Genomic DNA, 22454 nt, shown 5'->3' with positions numbered 1-22454 from the left:
CACACTGTACATACATAAATGTACGCACCACCCCATAGCACTGACCACCACAGCAGGCACTGTTAATGTTTTCTCCCATTTTTGCTTAAAATGAAGTCTTTCCATGCACTCTTTGTGTTCAGGAGGGCCTGCTGTACTGGTGCGATGCCCGGACAGATAAGATTGAGCGCATTGACCTGGAGACAGGGGAGAACAGGGAGATAGTGCTGGCTAACAACAACATGGACATGTTCTCAGTGTCTGTGTTTGAGAACTACATTTACTGGAGTGACAGGTGACTGATTACAACCTCTGTCATGTCTCACTTTCTGTAGCTCTTCTCATTGTGTTGTTGAGCTTTATAAAGTCCCCCCCATTCTAATGAATAATGCCGTAGACATAGGACACAAGCCTTGACTTCATGTAACTATTGTTACTTCCTCATTAACTTGGACACAGCCAAACTCTATATCCAGTAACGTATAATTGTCTTTTGCAAAACAAAATAATACTCTTGTGGCTTATGATAGTTTCCCAGGAGGCTTTACATTTGGCTGAACTTGAGCATGCTCTTGCTAGCATGCCGTGAGCTAGTAACCCAGTGCTGTTCAGAATATGGTGCTGACCTCCGCTGACTGCTTATCTGCCTTCCCTCCTTTGGGATAGGACTCACGCCAACGGTTCTATCAAGAGGGGAAACAAAGACAATGCCACAGACTCTGTGTCTTTGAGGACAGGCATTGGGGTGCAACTGAAAGACATCAAGGTTTTCAACCGAGCCAGACAACAGGGTGGGGGCACCTAGTGTTCTTATCCAGCTTCCAACTGTTTGTTTTTTGCTTGGATACTTTTATTTTGATCAAATTTATAACATTTTTTAAGGTATCTTAGAATCCGTTTGTGTCTCGACATGTTTCTTTTTCAATTAAGTATTTTTATTAATTTCTCTCCAGAAATTAGTTTTTCATGGAAACGATATTAAAGCCAATGTAAACAGCAATCCGAAGAAATTTCATACTTGTCATTGAGGCAACGCTAACTTGATTTTGTTGTATTCGCATGTAAGTTTTTATAGTATCTGAACAACCATGGCTGAAAAAGACCAGGAGTCCAAGGTTTTAAATGTTTTACTGTATGTTGAAGTCACAGTCAAATGAAACCACTGAGCATTCGTCTTCCTTTCAGGTACAAACATTTGTAAGGACAACAATGGCGGCTGCCAGCAGCTCTGCCTTTACCGAGGCAATGGAGAGCGCACTTGTGCCTGTGCTCATGGGATGCTGGCAGAGGATGGGCGCAGCTGCCGCGATTATGATGGCTACCTGCTTTATTCGGAGCGAACCATCCTGAAGAGTGTGCACCTTTCGGACGAAAGCAATCTCAATGCACCCATAAAGCCATTTGAAGACCCCGAGCACATGAAGAATGTCATTGCGCTCACATTTGACTACCGTGGTGGCGGAGGCAAGGGTGCCAATCGCATATTCTTCAGCGACATCCATTTTGGAAACATCCAGCAGATCAATGACGACGGTTCCGACCGCAAGACTGTGGTGGAGAGTGAGTATTAGACATTTCCTCTTTGCCTGGGCTCCAAAACTGTGAGAGTTCGTTTCCAAAAAGTCCAACATCAGGATCAGAGTGCACTTCTTATACGGTACTTTCTTCCATTTCCCAACCCTCATCTTCACCATTACCAGCCCTGCCTCCGTAAGACCTGAAAACAGTGTGACTGACCTCTGTTTGTTCTCCATAACCCCATCAGTGATGTTTAGCAGGCATTCCTAAGGAGTGATAAAAGAGATTGCGATATATCCATGGGAGTGTTCTTGTATACAGCCTCTCTTCTTCACTTTCGTTCTGAGTAGTGCTCACTTCCCACTCTCCAGCTTTATGATGCAGTGATTTTGCAACAACAAGAATGTGTATGCTTGTGAGGTTAACAGGAGGGATGGTTTTTCAAGAAACTGCTTCAGCCTCCAGTTCTAGGAAACATACCTTTATTCTGGCCAGTTTTATTTCAACCAGTAGTTTTGTTCTTCCCCTGCTGCTTTCTACAATCAGACTGAAGGTGGAGAAGTTCTGGGTAGACATGGCTTCCCTCAGCCCACTCAGAAAACAGCTTTTTTTTTCTTTAAACCACACTGTTTCATGGTCACCTCTGAATTCAGACAGCTCGGGCTCTCTCCGTATTTATGGATTTTCATGTTCCCTTCCACCCCCATCACACGCAAGGGCTTACAACAAACACAGACAATACTGAAAGCACAGCCCTCTGGAACTGCATTGCCTCTAATGAGCATGTTGCTGGGAATGTTCAAAAGCAAAAAATGAAAATCACTTTCAGCTGTTCAACTCATTGCACATGAGAGGAGAACCAGGACTTTGTTTTTCTTTGTAGGTAGAGAGAGATTTTTTTTCCACATTAAAAGTTTCTCTTATCCAGTCAAAATGAAGAATAGGACCCTGTTTTTTTTTTTTTTTTTTTTTTTCCCCCCCTCTCTTTCCAGAATGGAACCAAACAGCATTTATATTTAAATTTACACAGTTAAAATAAGTAAACGAGTGAAGTAAATGCTGCTGTGATTAAACTAGTAACACGAACCAAAGAAATTCTGTTTACGATTCCCCATAAATATGTTTCGATGTGGAGTGTGGCTTTCTTCAGCTTCATGGTTTTCTGTGTCCTCAAAGTACCCTCTGATGGCCTCAAAATTCTCATTTTTCTTTTTATTTCAAAGTACTTTCATTGCAATCAAAAGCCCGCAGAAATTTTCCAGTGCTTTACAGATCAGCATTTTCCTTTTTTTTTTTTTTTAAAGCAGATCCTATGAGGTATTGAAATGAACGGGTCTGTGCTGTGCCAGGACACGATTCTTTTACAGTGGTTAAACTTGTATGTCTCAGTAGAAAAGTGAGGCATGGAAGCTTCTCTGCCCCCTCTAGGGCTTTGCAGAAGGTTCCAGCTCTACAGGGTCTGTGCCATTCCTTTTTCTGGTATGGTAGGTGCCACGGCCCCTACAACAACTGCAGTCCCCATGGATCCCACACCATATACCCTTGACCACATTCAGAAGGTCAGCACGGAACTTGTGGGACATGAAGACATAGAGGATGGGGTTGGCCACAGTAGAGGAGATGGCCAGCAGACGGGCCAAGATGGCAACTGGTCCATAGTGGGGCACGTTAGCTGTGTTACGACCCAGCATGACGAACATGAGCACATAGGACGGCAGCCAGCACAGGGTGAAGGCCAACACCAGCAGGCCTGAGGTGCGTGTCACTTGGTTCTGGTAGCGCTCAAGCTGAGGTGCCCTGCCCTCCCTACGTGTGCGATGCAGAAAGAAGTAGATCTTACTGTACATTGTGACAATAATGGCTAGTGGCAGGGCAAAAGCGATGAGGAAGTGGACGATGCCGTAGACTAGTTGGCTGATGTCAGACAAGAAAGCAAAGCAGTGCAGCTGAGTTGTAGGGCCCAAAGCACGGAAGGCGAACTGAGGGGCTGCCAGGGCGATAGCAGGCACCCAGAGACCCGACACCACTAGTCTGAGCCAGCGCTGCATCTGTGAGCGGTAGGCCCAGGTGGGGTAAACGACTGTCAGGAAGCGGGTGACTGCAAGTGCAGCTAGGGTGAAGGCGCTGGCAGAGGAGCAGGCTGCTCCCAGAAAGCTGACTGCCTTGCACAAGTAGATGCCAAAGGGCCAGCGGTTCAGTGCAGTGGCAGCCGTGTGGAAGGGCAGACAGAGTAGCAGCAGCAGGTCAGCCACACTGAGGGCGAGGAGAAGTGTGTCTGTGCCATTTGGCCGCCGTCTCCCTCCCCGCTGTCGTCTGACCAAGATGATGAGCACGAGTGAGTGACCCATAAGCCCTGTCACTAGGATCAAGGCTTCTAGCACAGGCACCAATACACACTCCATACACCCTTCTTCCTCCTTCCCCACTGTACTGTTCGCTGTCGGTCCTTCCACATCATCCATGGGACAACCACTCCTTCAAAGGGTTTTTAAATGATTATTACTGATTACAGTAACAAGTGGTTTTTCTCTGCTGTGTGGCATAAATGATCATGAATATATTGCAGTGTCACAGTAGTACTGTCACACGTCACTATTTTAAATTTAGAGCTGAGCCCTCAGACCATTTTTCCTTGTGCTTATCATTTAGTCATTCTTTCCCAGGTAATGGTGTAGTATTTAACAGAAAGTAGCCGTATGGGACTAGCATGGAGCCTCACAGTCACAGTGATGGTCTGTACACCGTTGCAGAGATTAAAAAAAAAAAAAAAAAAAAACCATAATCATTGTCTTTAGCACAGTTTCTCTTGGCATTCCGTGATGTTTGTATCCTTTCCTTTAGCTTGTTCATTTTCTGGAGGTTAAACAGTCCAGGTGCAAAGACGCCAGTCTCATTTACAAGAAACTGACAAAATCCAAATACCCCTGGGTGTCCAGCAGGAAGTTTTTCAGATCACTTTAGAGATTAGTCCTGTATTCGCAATAGTCTTGCTGCTCCTTTGATTTCAGAGAGATTCCAGTTTTACATATCCTCAGAAAGAGGTGAGTCGAGAAGAAATGCTACATGTCGTGTTCTCCACACCAGTACTCATCTTCCCTTAAGGACTTCCCATCTACAAAAGCCAGTCACCATAGAAAGGATTCTGTTAACTTATGTTCACAACAGCACCATCTCTAAATAATATTCCTTTCAATCAGGTTCCAGGTGGTGGTCATTCAGCAGATCAATTCCATCTAGGCACGTGAACAGCAAAGTCACATAAATGGTGTCTCCTGGGCTTCAAGGAAGGATTGTCGAACCTTGAAACAGTATCCGGCTCCTCACCTGATGGCACCTTTTGCAAAGTCCTTTAGCACGTTCGTGAAGGTGGCAGCTGTCAGAACTGCTTCTTGCACCGTTCTCCCGTGTCTTTGGATGGTGTGCTGATTCTTCTCCCAACAGGGCTTCTGTTTGTTCCCATGCTGTCCTCTGAGGGCTTTACTCATTAACCATTGTTTGATTTATACTTTGACTGTTTGCTTACTTTTTCAGTAGTCCTGTTACGATAAATTTCCTTGACCCATTTTAAATATTAACAGCTCTGATTTCAAGGCTAACAGCTCAGAGCTGGTCTAATAAATCAAGACTGGAGCCCTGCCTTTTACAGTGCTTAGGACTGGCTTCAATAATATCCCTTACCATGCAAAGCACAGTTTATTACTGTGGAGTCTATCTCTCCCCACCCTTCCTACTTCTGAGAAAAGATAATTACTGAACTTTTACCCAAGTGCTAATGCTTACCTGGAGTGCACAGTCCTTTTATCATAGAGATATTGCGGCCATAAAGTTACTCAACTGTGATGACACCATGTGCGGAGGTAGAGTGGAAGCCTCTCAAGAGATTGTAAATTTTGCTCTAAACATTGGCTGCTGTAATGAAAGGTTGAAGTGACATTGCAATTTTAAGTGATCTCAGATGCTGACAGAGAAACCAAAAACTAGAGAAGCTACTTTGGTGTCATGTGACACCAAAATGCAAGATATTGGTTGTTCGCCGGATGCCTCCGTCAGCTCACGTTTACGTTACTGCTTAAAAGATTAACATTTTGTGGCTTGATTGCCAGGCTCAGGTTTACTGCAGCTGTTGGGGTTATAACGTAATTAAATAGCAAAATGCCTACATTTTGTGTGGTGTTGGCAGTCCCTATGACTCTAGGTTTAAAGTCTTCAACCTAAGTCTGTGTGTCTGCCGGAGCTGACTTTGCAGGTGTTTCAGCAAAGTAATTCCATTAAAGAATGTTTGAGTTCAGCATCAGCTTACATCTGCGTTCGACCACAAAATGAGAGGAAGGTGGAGAGGATCTCTGTTCCCTTGTGCCAGTGGGCCTGGCAAGTGCTTTTTTTTTTTCTTTTTTTTTTTTTTTTTTTTCCCCTCCAGTGGACAGTCTGTTCCCCTTGTAATACCCCCCGACACCATCCTCTTCACCCACGAACAGTCCAAAACAAATGGATGGTCAGACAGCAATGGCATAGCCTGTTAAGTTACTGTCTGGTTACTTGAAAAGAGGATGACAGAACGTTCGTAGTCTATTATCGTGTTTGAAAATGAGACCGTTGCTTTGTTCTGCTCCATTAGCTCACTTACTGGGAGGTCTGTCTTTCTCAGAGTATTAACAAACATGCCCCTTACACATCATGCATGATGAAAGTATTGCGCATCCTTCATTTTGGTTTGTTTTACAGTAAACATCTGTCGTGACTGCTTCCTCCCTGTGGATTTCTATGGTCCAAGACAGGCATTTTGTATTTAAATTGTTGTCAGAAGCCCCTGAAATCGTTTTGATGATGGTTTGCATTCTCAAAACCTTTATTTACCAGATGTGGGTTCCGTGGAGGGGCTGGCCTATCATCGGGGCTGGGACACACTTTACTGGACCAGTTACACTACTTCCACCATCACCCGGCACACGGCGGACCAGAGCCGCTGGGGTGCTTACAACCGTGAAACCGTGGTGACCATGTCTGGGGACGACCACCCCCGCGCCTTTGTGCTAGATGAGTGTCAGAAGTGAGTACTGCAGATGAGTAGATGTTTCTGGAAACCATGTGAATGTCAGCATGTCTGTGGTTTGTTTTTCCGTAATGTATGAGGTTATCCTGCCTGTTATGCAGCCAGTATCTTAGAAGTTTATAGTTCCAAGCCCCACTCTGCTGTCCCTTACTGCTCTAGTCCCTTTCAGCAATTTACTTACCCTGATTTGCCCTGGTAAAAATCATTCAGTTGTATAAATGAAGTATTGTGTGTGCTTGCGAATTAAGGTTGGCGTTCGTCAATGTTTAATAAGGTGATGGTTTGCAATTTTTTTTTTTTTTCTTTTTTTGGTTCAGCAGTGTAATACATTTTCACTCATGTGACTCAACACTCTCCACCTTTCACCGTGACCCCCCCCCCCCCCCTTCCCTCCCTCACAGCCTGATGTTCTGGACCAACTGGAATGAGCAGTCCCCTAGCATCATGCGTGCTACACTGGCAGGAGGCAATGTGCTGGTAATCATCGGCAGTGACATACGAACCCCCAACGGCCTGGCCATTGACCACCGTGCCGAGAAGCTGTATTTCTCAGATGCTACACTGGACAAGATCGAGCGCTGCGAGTACGACGGGAGCCACCGCTATGTCAGTTGGTTTTCCTCATTCAAGGCCCACCCCATGACCTGGCTGTGTACTGAGGGTTCCACTCAGTCTCTAAAGCGCTCTTGTTTCCTCTAGGTGGTCCTCAAAAATGAGCCTGTGCACCCATTCGGGCTGGCAGTATATGGTGACTACATCTTCTGGACTGACTGGGTACGAAGGGCTGTACTGCGGGCAGACAAGTATGTGGGAGGAGACATGAAGGTGCTGCGTGCAGACATCCCCCAGCAGCCGATGGGCATTGTTGCCGTGGCCAACGACACCAACAGCTGTAAGTTTTTTTTTTTTTTTTTTTTTTTTTCCCCTCTCTCTCTCTTCCTCCCCCCCTCAGTGGAAGCATGGAAAGGGGAGGAGGGTCATTCTTGAGGCAAGTATGGAGTAATCAGCAGTGGGCAAGAGAATCACCACAGTAAACACAGGCTTTTTGCAAGCTCCAAACAGCACTTTTGTTACCTTTCTCATGATACAGTCAGATTTAACAGGTCAGAATGAGGCAAAGGGATTATAACAGCTTGATAATGGTTCCCTACAGTCCCTAAATGAATGTAGTGAATCTGTCCACTAAAAGGGGCCAGACTGCCTCTTTCCACTATCTCATGATGACCCACCAGCGGGTAAATCTGGGTAATTAAGTGGCAGAACCAATCTGACAGGGCCAAAGAGCTGCAGGTATTCCTGGCACCTGGGACCAGAAACAACCTTGACATTTAAAGATGTTTTTGTACCCTCCTTCCCTAAATGCCAGAGATGTCTTTGTTTGGGGTTTTTTCTTGGGTCTGTTTTGCTGGTTTTCATCAGTGTGGGCATTCCTCCATGGTCTATCCCAGGGTTCTGTGGCCACAAATACTTACAGGGAAGTAATTTTCTGTCTTTTTAGTTGACAAAGTTGTACTAGGTGCTAGGTGAGGAATCTGTTGAATTTTTGCCATGGTGTGGCTAATTGGGATGAGGACAGGCTCGCTGGCAGGTGAGGAACAGCGCCATATGTCATCACTGCAGCCTTGCAGGCGGGAGTCATTTCTGCTCCGGTGGTCCTGCGCAAGGGGAATATTTTTCTTTTTTTCTTCCCTTCTTCTCCTCCTTTCTTTTCTGCTCAACCAAGGAGATTTATGATTCCAGAGCTAAAATCATGTGCATGGATCCCTTCAGAATTTCTTGCCGCTTAACAAGCCGTTAGGATCAGGACCCACATCTTAAGGCAGTCTTTCAGAGGAAAGCAATGGTCTTGAAGTTAACCAGGTTCTCCTCTTGTCCTGCTGTTCCACAGGTGAGTTCTCTCCCTGTCGTGTCAACAACGGCGGCTGTCAAGACCTCTGTCTACTAACTTCTGATGGCCGCGTCAACTGCAGCTGCCGTGGGGAGCGTAAGCTGATGGAGGATAACACCTGCGTAGGTGAGGAAGGCAGTACTGGGTGGAGTCATTTTACTTAAAGTGGCTTACTTTGCTAGTAGAGTATAGTTGGAAAACTAATAATAGAGCCTTTATTTTTCGATTACGATAAATTTTAAAATGGAGCACCAGCTCAGTTTAAAACCTATTCCCCTTTTTTGGCAGCTCGGAACACAACATGTAACAGCGTTGATGAGTTTGAATGTGGAAATGGTGACTGCATCAACTATAGCTTGACCTGCGATGGCATGGCTCACTGCAAGGACAAGTCGGATGAGAAGCAGTCCTACTGCGGTAAGTTGCTGTAGGCTCGTGTGTCCTTGTACCTATTGGTCCAGTTGTGGGTATTTTGCATTGTGCCAACATATATGTGCTTATAAAATCCCTCACAGTTTATTTAACGTGAAGGATCTTGAAGCAGCCCACTGCCTTGGTCAGATAACTGCTGCACACAGGAAAAATTCACTTACCCTGTAGCTGTAGTACTTATATTTCTCTGAAGTAGGGGTTACTAACCTGAGGACCAAAGACCTCTTGGAGGTTTGTGCATTGGGTCTAGGAGGTCTGTGAAGCACTAAGAGAATAACTGAATAGGAGTAAGGGGGGGGGGGGGGGGAAGATTCCATTAGTATCTATCCATCCATCCATCCATCTTCCTCCGCTTTTATCCGGGGCCGGGTCGCGGGGGCAGCAGTCCGAGCAGAGTACTCCAGACCTCCCTCTCCCCGCACACCTCCTCCAGTTCCTCTGGGGGAACCCCAAGGCGTTCCCAGGCCAGCCGGGAGACATAGTCTCTCCAACGTGTCCTGGGTCTGCCCCGAGGCCTCCTCCCAGTGGGACAAGCCCGGAGCACCTCCCCAGGGAGGCGTCCAGGAGGCATCCGGAACAGATGCCCGAGCCACCTCAACTGGCTCCTCTCGATGCGGAGGAGCAGCGGCTCTACTCCGAGCTCCTCCCGGGTGACTGAGCTCCTCACCCTATCCCTAAGGGTGCGCCCAGCCACTCTGCGGAGGAAACTCATTTCTGCCGCTTGTATCCGCGATCTCATTCTTTCGGTCATGATCCAGAGTTCATGACCATAGGTGAGGGTAGGAACGTAGATCGACCGGTAAATTGAGAGCTTCGCCTTACGACTCAGCTCCCTCTTCACCACAACAGACCGGTACAATGACCGCATTACTGCAGACGCCGCACCGATCCGTCTGTCGACCTGCCGCTCCATTTTTCCCTCACTCGTGAACAAGACCCCAAGATACTTAAACTCCTCCACTTGAGGGAGCAACTCCCCCCTAACCCGGAGGGAGCAATCCACCTTTTTCCGACTGAGAACCATGGCCTCGGATTTGGAGGTGCTGATTCTCATCCCCACCGCTTCGCACTCGGCTGCAAACCTCCCCAGTGCACGCTGCAAGTCTTGACCTGATGAAGCCAACAGGACCACATCGTCCGCAAAAAGCAGAGACGAGATCTCGCGGCCACCAAAGCAGACACCCTCCGTTCCCTGACTGCGCCTAGAAATTCTGTCCATAAAAATAATGAACAGAATCGGTGACAAAGGGCAGCCCTGGCGGAGTCCAACATGCACCGGGAACAGGTCTGACTTACTGCCGGCAATGCGAACCAAGCTCCTGCTCCGGTCATACAGGGAACGAACAGCCCGTAGCAACGAGCCCCGAACCCCATAATCCCGAAGCACCCCCCACAGGATGCCACGAGGGACACGGTCGAATGCCTTCTCCAGGTCCACAAAACACATATGGACTGGTTGGGCAAACTCCCACGAACCCTCCAACACCCTAGTGAGGGTATAGAGCTGGTCCAGTGTTCCACGGCCAGGGCGAAAACCGCATTGCTCCTCCTGAATCCGAGGTTCGACTATCGGTCGGATTCTCCTTTCCAGTACCCTGGCATAGACTTTCCCAGGGAGGCTAAGGAGTGTGATCCCCCTGTAGTTGGAACACAATCTCCGGTCCCCCTTCTTAAAAAGAGGGACCACCACCCCGGTCTGCCAGTCCAGAGGCACCGTTCCCGAACTCCACGCGATGCTGCAGAGGCGTGTCAGCCAAGACAGCCCCACAACATCCAGAGACTTGAGAAACTCGGGGCGGATCTCATCCACCCCCGGAGCCTTGCCACCAAGGAGTTTTTTGACTACCTCAGCAACTTCAGCCAGGGTAATGGACGAGTCCCCCTCCGAGTCCCCAGCCTCAGCTTCCTCTACGGAAGGCGTGTCGGAGGGATTGAGGAGATCCTCAAAGTACTCCTTCCACCGCCCGAGAACATCCTCAGCTGAGGTCAGCAGCGCACCACTTCCACTGTAAACAGTGTTCGTGGAACACCGCTTCCCCCCTCTGAGTCGCCGGACGGTTTGCCAGAATCTCTTTGAGGCCGACCGAAAGTCTTCCTCCATGGCCTCACCGAACTCCTCCCAAGCCCGAGTTTTTGCCGCGGCGACTGCCAGAGCCGCGCTCCGTTTGGCCCGTCGGTACCCGTCAGCTGCTTCAGGAGTCCCATGAGCCAGCCAGGCCCGATAGAACTCCTTCTTCAGCTTGACGGCATCCCTTACTTCCGGTGTCCACCACCGTGTTCGGGGATTGCCGCCGCGACAGGCACCGGAGACCTTATGGCCGCAGCTCCGAACAGCCGCACCGACAATGGAGGAGCGGAACATAGTCCATTCAGACTCAATGTCCCCCACCTCCCTCGGGACCTGGTTGAAGCTCTGTCGGAGGTGGGAGTTGAAGACCTCTCTGACAGGGGCCTCCGCCAAACGTTCCCAACAGACCCTCACTATGCGTTTGGGCCTGCCAGGTCTGTCCAGCTTTTTCCCCCGCCATCGAATCCAACTCACCACCAGGTGGTGATCAGTTGACAGCTCAGCCCCTCTCTTCACCCGAGTGTCCAAAACATATGGCCGAAGGTCAGAAGAAACGACTACAAAGTCGATCATCGACCTCCGACCTAGGGTGTCCTGGTGCCAAGTGCACTGGTGGACACCCTTATGCATGAACATGGTGTTCGTTATGGATAAACCGCGACTAGCACAGAAATCCAATAACAACTCACCGCTCGGGTTCAGATCAGGGAGGCCGTTCCTCCCAATCACGCCCCTCCAGGTATCACTGTCGCTGCCCACGTGGGCGTTAAAGTCCCCCAGTAGAACGACAGAGTCCCCAGTGGGAGCGCTTTCCAGCACGCCCCCCAGGGACTCTAAAAAGGCCGGGTACTCTACACTGCCGCTAGGCGCATAAGCACAAACGACAGTGAGAGACCGTTCCCTGACCCGAAGGCGTAGGGAGATGACCCTCTCATTCACCGGGGTAGACTCCAACACATGGCGGCTGAACTGGGGGGCTATTAATAAGCCCACACCAGCCCGCCGCCTCTCACCTTGGGCAACGCCAGAATAGTGGAGAGTCCACCCTCGGTCGAGTAGAGTGGTTCCAGAACCCAAGCTGTGAGTGGAAGTGAGCCCGACTATATCTAGACGGTATCTCTCAACTTCCCGCACCAGCTCAGGCTCCTTCCCCGCCAGTGAGGTGACATTCCAAGTCCCAAAAACCAGAGTTGGCGCCCGAGGTTTGGGTCGGCCGGGCACTCGGCCCCGACCACCGCCCAAATCACAACGCACCGGCCCCTTATGGTTTCTCCGGCAGGTGGTGAGCCCACCGAAGAGCGGCTCCACGTTGTGGCTTCGGGCTGAGCCCGGCCAGGCCCCGTGGGCATAGACCTGGCCACCAGGCGCTCGCATGCGAGCCCCCCCCCCAGGCCTGGCTCCAGGGTGGGGCCCCGGTGACCCCATACCGGGCGGGGTAAACGGACGCCTTGATTTTTTTGTCATAAGGGGTTTTTGAACCGCGCTTTGTCTCGTCTGTCATCCAGGACCTGTCTGCCATGGGAGACCCTACCAGGGGCATGTAGCCCCAGACAACATAGCTCCTGGACTCATTCAGGCACTCAAACCCCTCCACCACGATAAGGTGGCGGTTCACGGAGGAGTTTAGTATCTATAGTGTAATTTATGTGAATTTTTTGGTGCAATGATGGTTTTATTGAGTAAATTGATTAGTTGATTAATTAGAGTGCAGTATTTTTCTCCAAATTTATGGACAATTTTCTTGGAGGGGTCCTTAGCTTTCATCAAAGCTTTTGAAGGGGTCTGTGACCTAGAAGTAATTCTGTTCTAGAGAGATCGTTGTTTGAGAATTTATTTATCCTTGTTGTGACTTCCTAGGTTTTCTTTAACAACTGCAGATGTACCAAAGGTTGTGTTCTCATTCACTTTCGCCTGCAGCAAACCGAATGTGCAAGAAAGGTTACAGGCGCTGTATGAACAGTCGTTGCATCGGCCACAACTTCTGGTGCAATGGAGTGGACGACTGTGGAGACAACTCTGATGAGCTTCCCTGCAACGGTAAGGAGTTGACCTGTTTGGCATTTGGCAACAACTCGTCCTACTGAGTAAGCCTAATGTCATTGTCATCTTGCCTTTCTCAGCAACTTTGTGCAGAACAACAGAGGAGTTCCAGTGCCGCAATGGAGTCTGCATCTCTAATTCTAGCCGCTGCAACCAGGTTGTGGACTGCGAGGATGCCAGTGATGAGATGAACTGCTGTACGTATACCTGAGCAAAAGAAGACAATGTCATTTCTCTTTCATGGCACAGTGTCTTAGCTGCTCTTTCTACTGATAGAGAGAAGGAGGTGCTCCTCTGCTCCATTGTTGTCCATATACAGCTATGTGGCTATTAGTAAATTACATTTGCAGTGTGTTCCAATGTGCTGTTATCAACCAGTAGTAATGGAAAAGTTAAACAATCAATAACCCATGTCTTTGCATTATTGTGGTATTCGCACTGGTCAGTGAATTCATTTACAGAAAAGTTTGTTTTGTTTTTCAGGGCACTGATGAATCGGTGACACTTCTTTATGTGTTGACAATTTAAATGATGATTTCTAAGTTAAATGTTTCGACCATTGTATCAACACAGTGCTGAAAGAATGAACAGTTTGAAGAATTATGGAACAACCTTTACTAAGTGCTGTCTTCCGATCCACTTTCAGCTGCTACTGACTGCTCCAGTTACTTCCGTCTCGGAGTGAAGGGTGTGATGTTCCAGAAGTGTGAGATGACTACGCTCTGTTATGCGGCATCCTGGGCTTGCGATGGCTCTAATGACTGTGGGGACTTCTCGGATGAGAGGAACTGCCCAGGTGATACGGCGCACACAGACTACCTGAACATCTCATTGTATCTACTTCAAGACGCACTGCTATCTGCTTGAACGTTCCTAGATCATTCAGAGGGTTTAACACAGAAGAAATGTGAAACTGCTGGTGTCTTCTCTAGGGGGCCCTGTTGCAAAGGCTAGGCTAGTATTGACTCCTGTCACACGTGCTATGTCCTGCCCTGACTGTCCATGTCTTTCAAACAGACAAGAAGAAGACCAAGTGCCCAGTGAACTTCTTTGCCTGCCCCAGTGGCCGTTGTATCCCCATGAGCTGGACCTGCGACAAGGAGGATGACTGCGAGAATGGAGCCGATGAAACCAACTGTGGTCAGTATTAATGGACTGCGCCACTTTCTCGTAGCTATCGGTAGTCCTCTTAAGATTGCTACCTTAAGCATGTTCTCTTTGTGGCCAGTTAACTTTTTGTCTGGCAGTCTTTTCTCTTAGAGGCATAACTTTAAGCTGCACATGCATGCAGGGTGCCAGACCCTTTAGGCTAACTTTTCCTCTTCTTTTCCCTCAATTCCCTGAAGATTTTTTTTTTTTTTTTTTTTTTTTGAATGTACAATGTGCTTCGTTCACAATACAGGTTGCTCTGTCTCTGTGTTACTGTTTGGAGCGCTGAAATCTGGATTATGGATTACTGGAACGACTGAGTTGTGAGTTTTGACATTTTCTCTGATGCTCGCCCTTCACCTCCAGACAAGTTCTGTTCCCCAAGCCAGTTTGAGTGTGGTAACCACCGTTGCATCTCCAACCGCTGGGTGTGTGATGGTGCGGACGACTGTGGGGATGGCACTGATGAGGACAGCAAATGCAGTGAGTTTTCTCGTGTGTGTACTGGTGTTTGCCAGTTCCACACTTTGAAGGACACCTATTGATCAACTTGATGTTCACGTGTCCCCACAGAAAATAAAACCTGCAGCCCCGAGGCCTTCCACTGTCCTGGTTCTCATGTGTGTGTCCCACAGCGCTGGAAGTGCGATGGGGATAAAGACTGTCCTGATGGAGCAGACGAGAGCCCCAAGGCTGGATGTGGTGAGTGGGACATTTAGAGATTTCCATTTTAACGAGTCTGTTTTCACACGCGAGATGTTATCCTGTTGTTTGTGGTCTTCTTAAATTAGGCAAATCACCGGAATGTGCAAGAGGCACAGTTCAAACAGGAGTGCTGGATAACATTTGGTGCACTTTACATCCAGCCCAAATTTCCTCATGCCACTTTTTTCTCTGGATATCCTTGAAGGCAGTGATGTTAACTCCTCTATTCAATTTATTTAATTTAGTTTTTTTTTTTTTTCTTTGTTTTCCATAGAGCGCTCTCTTCTCACGCAGTAACAGAGCGCCTTGAACACATGGCCTCTTTAGGTCTTATTATAGGGAAAAAATGCTCAAGAAGAAGAAATTGTTAGTGATTCATAACTTAAAGAAGTTTAATATGTTTTGATACAGAGGTGGGAAAAACTGAAACACAGCCAAGCATAATTAAATTTCATGGTGGTACGCCCCAGTGAACAGGTAAATCTTTAGTCTGGGTTTGAAGACTGATACAGACAGGACATTTCTGACAGTAAGTGGTACACTGTTCCACAGTTTAGGTGCTCTATAGCTGAAGGCACGCCCTCCTGCTGAGGACTTATTGATCACAGGTACTTTAAGGTAACCTGCATCTAATGAACAAAGATATCGTCCTGGGATATAGGAATCAATAATCTCACAAAAGTAAGCAGGGGCAATGCCATGTACTGCCTTATAGGTCAAAAGTAGGATTTTATAATCAACTCTAAATGTAACTGGGAGCCAATGCAGCGATTTCAGTACCGATGTTATATGGTTGTACTTCCTAGTTCTAGTGACACTATATTGCATTGATGTTACTGATTTGTTTTGTCCGCTCTATATTTGTCTGTATCAGTGTTCAACAATACATGTGATGAGGCGGAGTTCATGTGCCAGAACAGACAGTGCATCCCCAAACACTTTGTGTGTGACCATGACAATGACTGCACCGATGGATCAGATGAATCGATGGAGTGTGGTGAGTTGTGTCAAACGGATTCCCGGAGCACAGTCAGGTTATGCTGCCAGAATGAGTTTGTGTTGATTCACTCAGTACTGTTTCCATGTGCGTTTTTTGCAGAGTACCCGACATGTGGGCCCACAGAGTTTCGTTGTGCCAACGGGCGCTGTCTCATCCACAAGACTTGGGAGTGTGATGGGGAGTTCGATTGCCACGATCGCTCAGATGAAGCTCCCCAGAACTCCCGCTGCACCGGACCAGGTCCGAGAGCCCAAGCAGTTCAAACACCTATGCAGTACAGGACATTACCTGTACACAACATCATTATCATAAAAAGTTGAACTAGAGCGTTAACAAATGTTGCTGTGTGTTTAAAAATAAAGTTCTGTATTTTACAACTAAGGTCAAGTGTGAAGATTTATTGAAAATGTTAGATTATGGGTCAGCTGGAAATATATTGCAGGCAATAGGATCAAGCAGTGAATGCCTTCTGCAAAAATAGTTTGATGTCCGAACAGATACGAGCATCCTTGACAAGTTTGTCCCTCAAGTTGTTTCCTCTTTCCTGGATGCAGAAAAAAAATGCAATGACACAGCATACTTGTGCAAGAATGGCAACTGTGTCAATGAGACGCTGCTTTGCAACAACAACGATGACTGTGGCGATGGTTCAGATGAGCTCAACTGCTTTGTTAACGAGTGTCTGAACAGCAAGCTGAGCGGCTGTTCGCAGCAGTGCGAGGACCTCAAGATTGGATACAAGGTGGGGGCACATCAGGTTCTTGGGGGTGCGCAGGTCATATTGACTCAGCACATCATTTTGTTTGAGTGAAAGAAACGGAAATCCCACCATCTCACGGCGTCATACTTTCAAGAAACTTGCGACCAAATGGTTTCTGGGTTAATTCTTAGGAATGGGTTTGTTGCTTTGCTTTGTCTCTCGAGAGGTTTCCTCATTTGCATCACTAAATATCCCATGTTATAAAATAGGCTCAATGGTGTAAAAATCTCTTGCCCCACTACAGTGCCGGTGCCATCCTGGCTTTCAGCTGAAGAAGGATGGGAAGACTTGTGTGGACATCGATGAGTGCAGGACCACCTACCCGTGTTCCCAGCGCTGCATTAACACCTATGGCAGCTTTCACTGCCTTTGTGTGGAGGGCTTTGAGCCACGACCAGAAGACCCAAATTCTTGCAAGTCCACCTCAGGTAAGGCTACAGAGACAGCCTCCCGCTGAGCCTGTTGCACTTGCTGCCAGAGACAGACTGCAGTGCACTCTGCAGCAGCAACTGACCTACAGCATTGCCCCTTGGCAGCTCACTGGTTGAAGCTTGCTTGGTGGTTTTTCACTGTGGTCAGACAATTTGTTTCACCTGCCATTTGTGGGCTCTTCTCTCCTCGTAGACGAAGAGCCCTTCTTGATTTTTGCTAACCGCTACTATCTGCGGAAGCTGAACCTGGATGGCACAAACTACACTCTGTTAAAGCAGGTGAGGCCCACTGGCTCAAGCAAATGCTAATTAATAAAATAGTTTCATGAAATTGAATTAGACTACATTTTAATTTGTTTAAATGTGGCACTTATTGGTTGCCCCCTTACGGCATTGCTCAGGGTGTAGTTAATCTACTGAGCCAATAGGGAGGCAGTGAAGTTTTCTTTGTGTTTTCGGGATGCAGGGCCTGAACAATGCAGTGGCTTTGGACTTTGACTACAGAGAGCAGATGATTTACTGGACAGATGTAACCACACAGGGTAGCATGATCCGACGCATGCACATCAATGGCAGCAACGTGCAGGTCAGTGCAGCTGCCACACACATGTGCTGAGTGAAAAGGTTCAAGTTCCACCCTGAAATGCAGCAGGCACTGAGGTGAACTTCAGTGCTCAGCAGGGGATGGTAATGTAGGGGAAAATTCATCTGTATTCCTAAGTTCACCAGCTGCTGTGATTGGATCCTGTCCAGGTGCTGCACCGCACCTCTCTCAGCAACCCTGATGGACTGGCAGTGGACTGGGTGGGTGGAAACTTGTACTGGTGCGACAAGGGCCGTGACACCATCGAGGTGTCCAAACTGAGTGGAGCCTTCAGGACAGTTCTGGTCAACACAGGCCTGAGGGAGCCACGAGCGGTGGCTGTGGATGTGAGGAATGGGTGAGAAGACTGTTCCACCTCTATTCTGCCAGTTCAGCTTCTCATTACTCCTGTTCTTTATTTATTAATTTCATCTTAATTTTCATGACACATCTTCATTGGTGTTTAATCCCGCACTTTCTGGAGAACTTTAGAATTGCAGAATGAACATCTGTTTTGTATATCTTACCAGTTATTTAGAAAAAGTCAGTTCCTCCCTTTAGGCTTCATAACTGTGTTGTCAACGTTCTGTAGGTACCTATACTGGTCTGACTGGGGTGACAACCCTCACATTGGACGGATTGGCATGGATGGCACCAACCGCAGCGTCATCATCCAGGACCGAATCACCTGGCCCAATGGCCTGACGCTGGATTTCATCAATGACCGCATCTATTGGGCTGATGCCCGTGAGGATTACATTGAGTTCGCCAGCTTGGACGGCAGCAATCGCCACACAGGTCTGGCCCTTCCCGTGTGTTGGTACCTGCTTGGTAGCCGCTGCTCTAGTGTCTGTCTTAATCATTGAGTTCCACATGCTGACACAATGCCCTAACCCCTAGACTGAGACTGTCAGTGTCTGTCTAGCAGTGCAGGCATATGGAATATCTCCATGTGTCTTAGTGCACGTGTTGGAGCCCCAAGCAAGCTCCGTCAAGCCCTGAAGGTCATATGTTCCACATTTGCATCTTATGAGGGTTGGGTTTGAATTGCACAGGGCAGAGACCAACCTCAGAATCTTAACAACTTTGATTGAGAGGACTGTTGCAGCTAATTGTTGAGCAGCTGGCAGTGGGTGTTGTGAAATTTTCCGCTGAGTAAGTTCAAGCTGCATCAGTCATTTGGAAAAAAGTTTGCATTAATTTTCATAATTAATAAATTTAGAAATGAACTCCTACAGTTTTCTACAAAAAAATGTATAAAGTTAATATTAAAATAATCAGTATTTTAACAGTAGATCTCATGATGTTGCATGATGCTGTTTAATGTCATCCACTTCTTTTTTGCTGGGCTTGTTTGTCAGCAGTGCTGAACCAGGATATCCCCCACATTTTTGCCATGACCCTGTTCGAGGAGTACATCTACTGGACTGACTGGGAAACCAAGTCCATCAACAGAGCCCACAAGACCCTTGGCACCAACAAGACCATGCTCATCAGTACCTTGCACCGGCCCATGGACATCCACATCTACCACCCCTACCGCCAGCCTGAGGGTGAGTGCGAAGGAGACCGGTGGAGCATCACAATTACAATCCTCCCAGAGGAACTGAATTTGCCAGAAGGCTGATTTGAAACACACTACAGAGCACTGTCATATTTTGTATAATAACCACTTTACTGGCCAATCAACCATTTATTTTTTTGAAATGGATTTTTTCTACCTGGCTGGCTGTTGTGAAATCATGGCTGCTTAATTATTTATTCTGTTAACAGTATTTTTCTCTTTATGCCCCACATAAGGTGTGTAATTAACCATATGTTTTTACTGAGATATGTAGATGTTATGCTGTATCACTTTCTGTATGGTCTCTTATGAGGTATTTATGCAACTCTGGTCTGGGTTTTTTTTTTTTTTTTTGGGAGTCAGACAATGACTAGATTCAGGTCCAAGAGGTTAGATGATGACGGGTTCAAGAGGTTTATTGTGCTTTCAGACGTTACCCTTCCATTCTGAACCACCCAAGTCTCACACTGCAGCCACAGAGTTCTATTTATATTATTCATTTTCACAGCCCACGGTGGCCCTGACGAGATTAGCTTCTACAAGCACCAACCCAAAACCTTCAGTAATTCCAGCCTCTTCTGCAAAACAACTCCTTCACCCCCTAGCATTTTCACACGATGTCCTGTCCCTGTGGCACACAGTGTCCCTAATAATTTCTAGCACATTAGAAGTAGGAGTAAAGAATAAATATATACACACACACACACTGAAACCGCTTGTCCCAAGCGGGGTCGGGGCGAACCAGCTCCTAACCCGGCAACACAGGGTGCAAGGCTGGAGGGGAAGGGGACACACCCAGGATGGGATGCCAGTCCATCACAAGGCACCCCAAGCGGGACTCAAACCCCAGACCCACCAGAAAGCGGGACCTAGCCAAACCTGCTGTGCCACTGTGCCACCCAGAGTAAAGAATATAATAAATATACATACTACACAATATTATATAAAAGACAAAGTGTGTGAAAGAAGATATAGAAGGGGGGAGTATAAGAAAAAGAACTATAGGAAGTTTGTGTGACTCCACGGTCTCTACTGGCCCTGAATTTACAGCACTTTCTGTTCAGCAGCAGCCTGTGTGCTCTTACTGGCCCTTAACATCTGACTTAACCTGTATGTTGTGTCCCGTCACAGTGCAAAACCACCCCTGCCAGACAGACAACGGGGGCTGTAGCAACTTGTGCCTGCTGTCCCCAGGTGGGGGTTATAAGTGTGCCTGCCCCACCAACTTCTACTTGGCCAACGATGGGCGTCACTGCATGTCCAACTGCACAGCCAGTCAGGTGAGAGACACTGTGGGATCAGACTTTCCACACGGAGACCTTTTACCTCTCGCAAAGCTAGGTTTTTAAGTCTTTTTTTCTCCTTGTGTCATAATCGCATCACTTCCTGATAATCTCAGTGGTTCCGCAGTGACATCAGTGCCTTGTTATCTCGGACTCTGCCAGTCACCTCACACCTCTCTTCATGCCTCATTTCAGTTTGTATGCAAGAATGACAAGTGCATCCCCTTCTGGTGGAAGTGCGATACAGAAGATGACTGTGGCGACCGTTCCGATGAGCCTGCCGACTGCCGTGAGTGGGGGGGGCGCGGGCGTGGACCGCATTCAGATATGTCACCGTCGGACATTACACGTATTGTAATCATTGAAAACAAAACATGCATTCGTACAGAACTGGAAGCTATGTTGAAAATTTAAGTTCGAACGAGACGGAAATACTTGGTGTAACATCAGGCAAGTCCGGCGTCTGTCTGCTTCTGGATCTCCAAAAGCCCCCGTTGAACACACAAGGCCTTCTACTGTGATTTGCTGTGATTACTGTTTCAGTAAAATGGTAAAGGTGTAAGTGGAGTTTTCCAGTGTCAGAATTTATAAGAAGCTTGGTGTTACATGTTGTCTGTCTTGCAACTGCTGTCCCGCAAACTTGATGCGCTATGTTCTGCCCTGCTTGCAGCCGAGTTTAAGTGCAGGCCAGGCCAGTTCCAGTGTGGCACCGGTACCTGCACCAACCCAGCCTATATCTGTGATGGAGATAATGACTGCCAGGACAACTCTGATGAGGCCAACTGTGGTAGGCCTCCCACCACCCTGTATCATTCATGTTCAGTAATTGCTTAAGCAGGTTTAAGTCACTCAACGAAAACAGGTCCCAAACTCACATTTGTCAGCTTTTACATTACTTCCTCTGTATGTCATAGGAGTACTGTAAACACAGCTTGGAAGTGCTGTTGTGTTCTATAGCCATGTTGCAAGCTTTCTTTTATAGCCGTCAAACAGCGGTCTTAATTGCGGACGGTCTGCCTTTCCATCAATCCCCCTGGATTATCCTTTCTTTCTTTTGATGTGCTGTAATAACCACGTGTCTCTCTGTGCTCCAGACATCCACGTGTGTCTACCCAGCCAGTTCAAGTGCACGCAGCCCAGCCGCTGCATTCCCGGAATCTTCCGTTGCAACGGCCAGGACAACTGCGGGGATGGAGAGGACGAACGAGACTGCCGTGAGTCACTTACTCAGCTCAAGACAGATTCTTTATGATTCCATTTTGCTTATGGGAGGGTAATTCAAACCTGCTGTACTGTTCACTTGGCCGTACAAGAAAAATAATATTGACAAATGCACTCAAAGCTGTTTGTCTCTGTGGATCTTTCTACCAGTTTTATTCCATCTTAACATTTCTCTTTGCTGTATGTCCACTGTCCCCTTGTTTTTCTTCACTGTAGTAATAAGTGGTGCCATTGCTTGTCTCTCACCCTACAGCTGAGGTCACCTGTGCTCCAAATCAGTTCCAGTGTACCATCACTAAGCGCTGCATCCCACGTGTGTGGGTGTGCGACCGGGACAATGACTGTGTTGATGGCTCTGACGAACCCGCCAACTGCAGTACGTCTCTTGCCTGCCTTCTGGCCCTTCCTTTCATCTGTTGTGTATATGACTCAATGTCACACTCCTGCTTTTCACTCTCTGCCCCCCCCAGCCCAAATGACCTGTGGAGTTGATGAGTTCCGCTGCAAGGACTCTGGTCGCTGCATTCCTGCACGTTGGAAGTGTGACGGCGAGGATGACTGTGGGGACTCCTCGGATGAACCCAAGGAGGAGTGCGGTGAGGAGTAGAGGAATAGTCTCCCCACTTGTTCTGGATACTTAAAACTTAGTCCATTCGCTAACAGATGGACTATATTCCGAGTCATTGCTACTTTCAAATGTTGCACCTCTCTTGTTTGTGAGGTATCGTCTTGTTGTCTTTAGTTGTGTGTTAGATGACCTCAGTTGAGGAGGTTGTTTCTCGT

At 47.6% G+C, this 22454-nt stretch overlaps 2 protein-coding genes across 4 annotated transcripts in view; one reads left to right on the top strand and one right to left on the bottom strand.

Annotated features, from left to right (window-relative positions):
• LOC108918410 (low-density lipoprotein receptor-related protein 1-like) overlaps positions 1 to 22454 on the top strand; it is a 110036-nt gene that overhangs the window by 74355 nt on the left and 13227 nt on the right. For all 3 annotated transcript variants that reach the window (XM_029247882.1, XM_029247881.1, XM_029247883.1), the window contains exons 39-67: positions 123 to 274; positions 646 to 770; positions 1165 to 1539; positions 6355 to 6544; positions 6949 to 7153; positions 7247 to 7439; positions 8436 to 8561; positions 8724 to 8852; positions 12853 to 12972; positions 13056 to 13172; positions 13622 to 13771; positions 13993 to 14115; positions 14491 to 14607; positions 14698 to 14826; positions 15704 to 15826; positions 15929 to 16069; positions 16384 to 16571; positions 16834 to 17017; positions 17214 to 17299; positions 17487 to 17606; positions 17774 to 17961; positions 18196 to 18401; positions 18968 to 19156; positions 20299 to 20447; positions 20646 to 20739; positions 21121 to 21237; positions 21545 to 21664; positions 21925 to 22047; positions 22142 to 22267. In XM_029247882.1, coding sequence (XP_029103715.1) covers positions 123 to 274; positions 646 to 770; positions 1165 to 1539; positions 6355 to 6544; positions 6949 to 7153; positions 7247 to 7439; positions 8436 to 8561; positions 8724 to 8852; positions 12853 to 12972; positions 13056 to 13172; positions 13622 to 13771; positions 13993 to 14115; positions 14491 to 14607; positions 14698 to 14826; positions 15704 to 15826; positions 15929 to 16069; positions 16384 to 16571; positions 16834 to 17017; positions 17214 to 17299; positions 17487 to 17606; positions 17774 to 17961; positions 18196 to 18401; positions 18968 to 19156; positions 20299 to 20447; positions 20646 to 20739; positions 21121 to 21237; positions 21545 to 21664; positions 21925 to 22047; positions 22142 to 22267 — 4405 coding nt within the window. The remainder of the gene's footprint in view (positions 1 to 122; positions 275 to 645; positions 771 to 1164; positions 1540 to 6354; positions 6545 to 6948; positions 7154 to 7246; positions 7440 to 8435; positions 8562 to 8723; positions 8853 to 12852; positions 12973 to 13055; positions 13173 to 13621; positions 13772 to 13992; positions 14116 to 14490; positions 14608 to 14697; positions 14827 to 15703; positions 15827 to 15928; positions 16070 to 16383; positions 16572 to 16833; positions 17018 to 17213; positions 17300 to 17486; positions 17607 to 17773; positions 17962 to 18195; positions 18402 to 18967; positions 19157 to 20298; positions 20448 to 20645; positions 20740 to 21120; positions 21238 to 21544; positions 21665 to 21924; positions 22048 to 22141; positions 22268 to 22454) is intronic.
• LOC108918409 (galanin receptor type 2-like) lies at positions 2478 to 4267 on the bottom strand. Its single transcript, XM_018725583.2, has one exon. It carries the CDS (start codon positions 3957 to 3959, stop codon positions 2922 to 2924), a length of 1038 nt encoding a protein of 345 aa, XP_018581099.1. The 5' UTR covers positions 3960 to 4267; the 3' UTR covers positions 2478 to 2921.

This window comes from Scleropages formosus, chromosome 22 (assembly GCF_900964775.1).
Source record: "Scleropages formosus chromosome 22, fSclFor1.1, whole genome shotgun sequence".
NCBI lineage: Eukaryota > Metazoa > Chordata > Actinopteri > Osteoglossiformes > Osteoglossidae > Scleropages > Scleropages formosus.
The sequence above is the reverse complement of the archived record's forward strand: the minus strand, read 5'-3'. Positions and strand labels throughout refer to the sequence as shown.